Below are 1,809 nucleotides of genomic sequence, written 5' to 3' on the forward strand. Positions count from 1 at the left end.
CCCTCTGGGACCTCAGCGCTTCCCCAACTATCCTCCTTAGCTCGTTGAAGTTTGCCCTCCTGAACTCTAGGGCTGCTGCCTTACTGCAGGCCTTTGCCACCTTGCACTGGATGGTGAATTCCAGCAGGCGATGATCGCTGTCGCCCAGGTGGTCGAGCACCCACAGCCCCTTCACCAGGTCATCACCCGTGGCCAGCACTAGGTCCAACAGGGCACCCCCCTGGTGGGGCTGTGCACCTCCTGGGTTAGATGGAGGTGCTGCACTTTGGCCAAGAACCTACGTGAGCGGTCAGACCTGGCTGACTGTTCTTCCCAGCAGGTGTCCAGGAAGTTCAGGTCCCCCATGACTACCACGTCTTTAGCCTTCATTGCCTCTGTGAGCTGACCTAAGAATTCCTGGTCAAGCTCTTCTCCCTGGTTGGGAGGTCTGTAGTAGACCCCCACCGTTAAGTCCCTCAAGTCTCTCTCTCTCTCTCTCTCTCTCTCTTTCTCTCTGAAGTCTCTCTGTCTAAATCCCAAACATTTTTATGGCTCTTGCTGTTGCAAATGAATTTGGAAAATCTTGAAAAATGGATGGAAAAGGTAAATGCTGCCAAATAGCTTTTTTTTTTTTTGCCCTGAAAAAGTGTTTGTTTACTGCCTTTTGACAGGGAGAGATTGTCCATTGGTTGGCTTGTGCTCTATATGTCGCTTGTCGTAAGAGTGTAATTCCAACTGTTGGAAGTGGTCTTATGGAAGGAAATTGTGTCTCGCTGACTAGGATATTACGGTCAGCCAAACTAAGGTACGTTTTTATGCTTTTCTTTGAGGTTTCCTCAGCATCATAGATGCACAGATAAGTTCCTTCCTTTTCTTTCTTTTTGACAGTTCAGCAGTAAGGATAAGTTAAATCTTGTATGTCAGATATACAGCCCATGGCCAGTTCTGGCCTGAAGAGCCACTCCATCTGGCTCTCTGGGCTACAGAAGTGTGGGCAGCATGGCTAGGATGGGGGTGTTGACTACTAAATAATTTAAGGCCCTTGAGCTTCAGTGGATGTGGCCCTCAGCAGGAAGTGAGTGAATGAGGACTGTGTCAACACCCACCTGTTTGCCCCACTTAGCCCACTGTGGTAAGTGATTGCTTGGGCCATAACTGCTTGTTGTTCTGCCACTGACCCATGCCCTTGGCTGGATTTACTGCTCTGTGCTTCAGGGTGGATTTGATTTAAGTCAAATTGATTTAAATCACAATTTAAACTGCTGGTCAAGAAGCCTCAATTTAATCACTGTTTTCTATAAAACGTGGATTCTTGTTTTTTGACATTTTTTATTCATTTAACTTCTTGCAACTTTGCACTTCTGGAGAGAGGTAAGGGATTGACTGTGTATACACAAACTTGCAGAGACAAGAGGGTTGGTGGGTAGGTAAACAGGTCTGTTCTCTCATCTCCATATATGCTGTTAACAAGAATGTTCTCTCTGGAGACACAAATCCATAGTTTGAGAATTGAAACTAAGCATCACAGAGATGCTTAATGGGATCTTCTAGACTGAGCACTGAGTCCCATTGAGTAGAGAGATTTTTCTTTAAACGTTACTAATCTATAATGGAGTTCCCAGAGACTCCTCAAGATGAGGCCTCTAATATAATCCATGGCCTATTATGACCGATTTATAAAACTTCTCTAAAAAGCTTAACAAGAATCTATTGTCTCATTTAGTATATACATTAGAAGTTATAATCCCTATTCCATGATGATGTTTTGACCTTCAGCATATTTTGAAATTAAAAATATCTTTATACAGTTTTATTAACAAAAACATTTCA

The 1,809-nt window shown here is 44.1% G+C and overlaps 1 protein-coding gene across 4 annotated transcripts in view; it reads left to right on the top strand.

Annotated features, from left to right (window-relative positions):
* RBL1 (RB transcriptional corepressor like 1) overlaps positions 1–1,809 on the top strand; it is a 73,166-nt gene that overhangs the window by 13,235 nt on the left and 58,122 nt on the right. For 2 of the 4 annotated variants that reach the window (XM_019550744.1, XM_019550748.1), the window contains exon 2: positions 651–784. In XM_019550744.1, coding sequence (XP_019406289.1) covers positions 651–784 — 134 coding nt within the window. Of the gene's footprint in view, positions 1–650; positions 785–867; positions 1,112–1,809 lie in introns of those variants that run through there. The other 2 variants (XM_019550746.1, XM_019550747.1) reach the window with 2 other exon arrangements.

This window comes from Crocodylus porosus, unplaced genomic scaffold, assembly GCF_001723895.1.
Source record: "Crocodylus porosus isolate Cpor-Errol unplaced genomic scaffold, CroPor_comp1, whole genome shotgun sequence".
Classification (NCBI taxonomy): Eukaryota; Metazoa; Chordata; order Crocodylia; family Crocodylidae; genus Crocodylus; species Crocodylus porosus.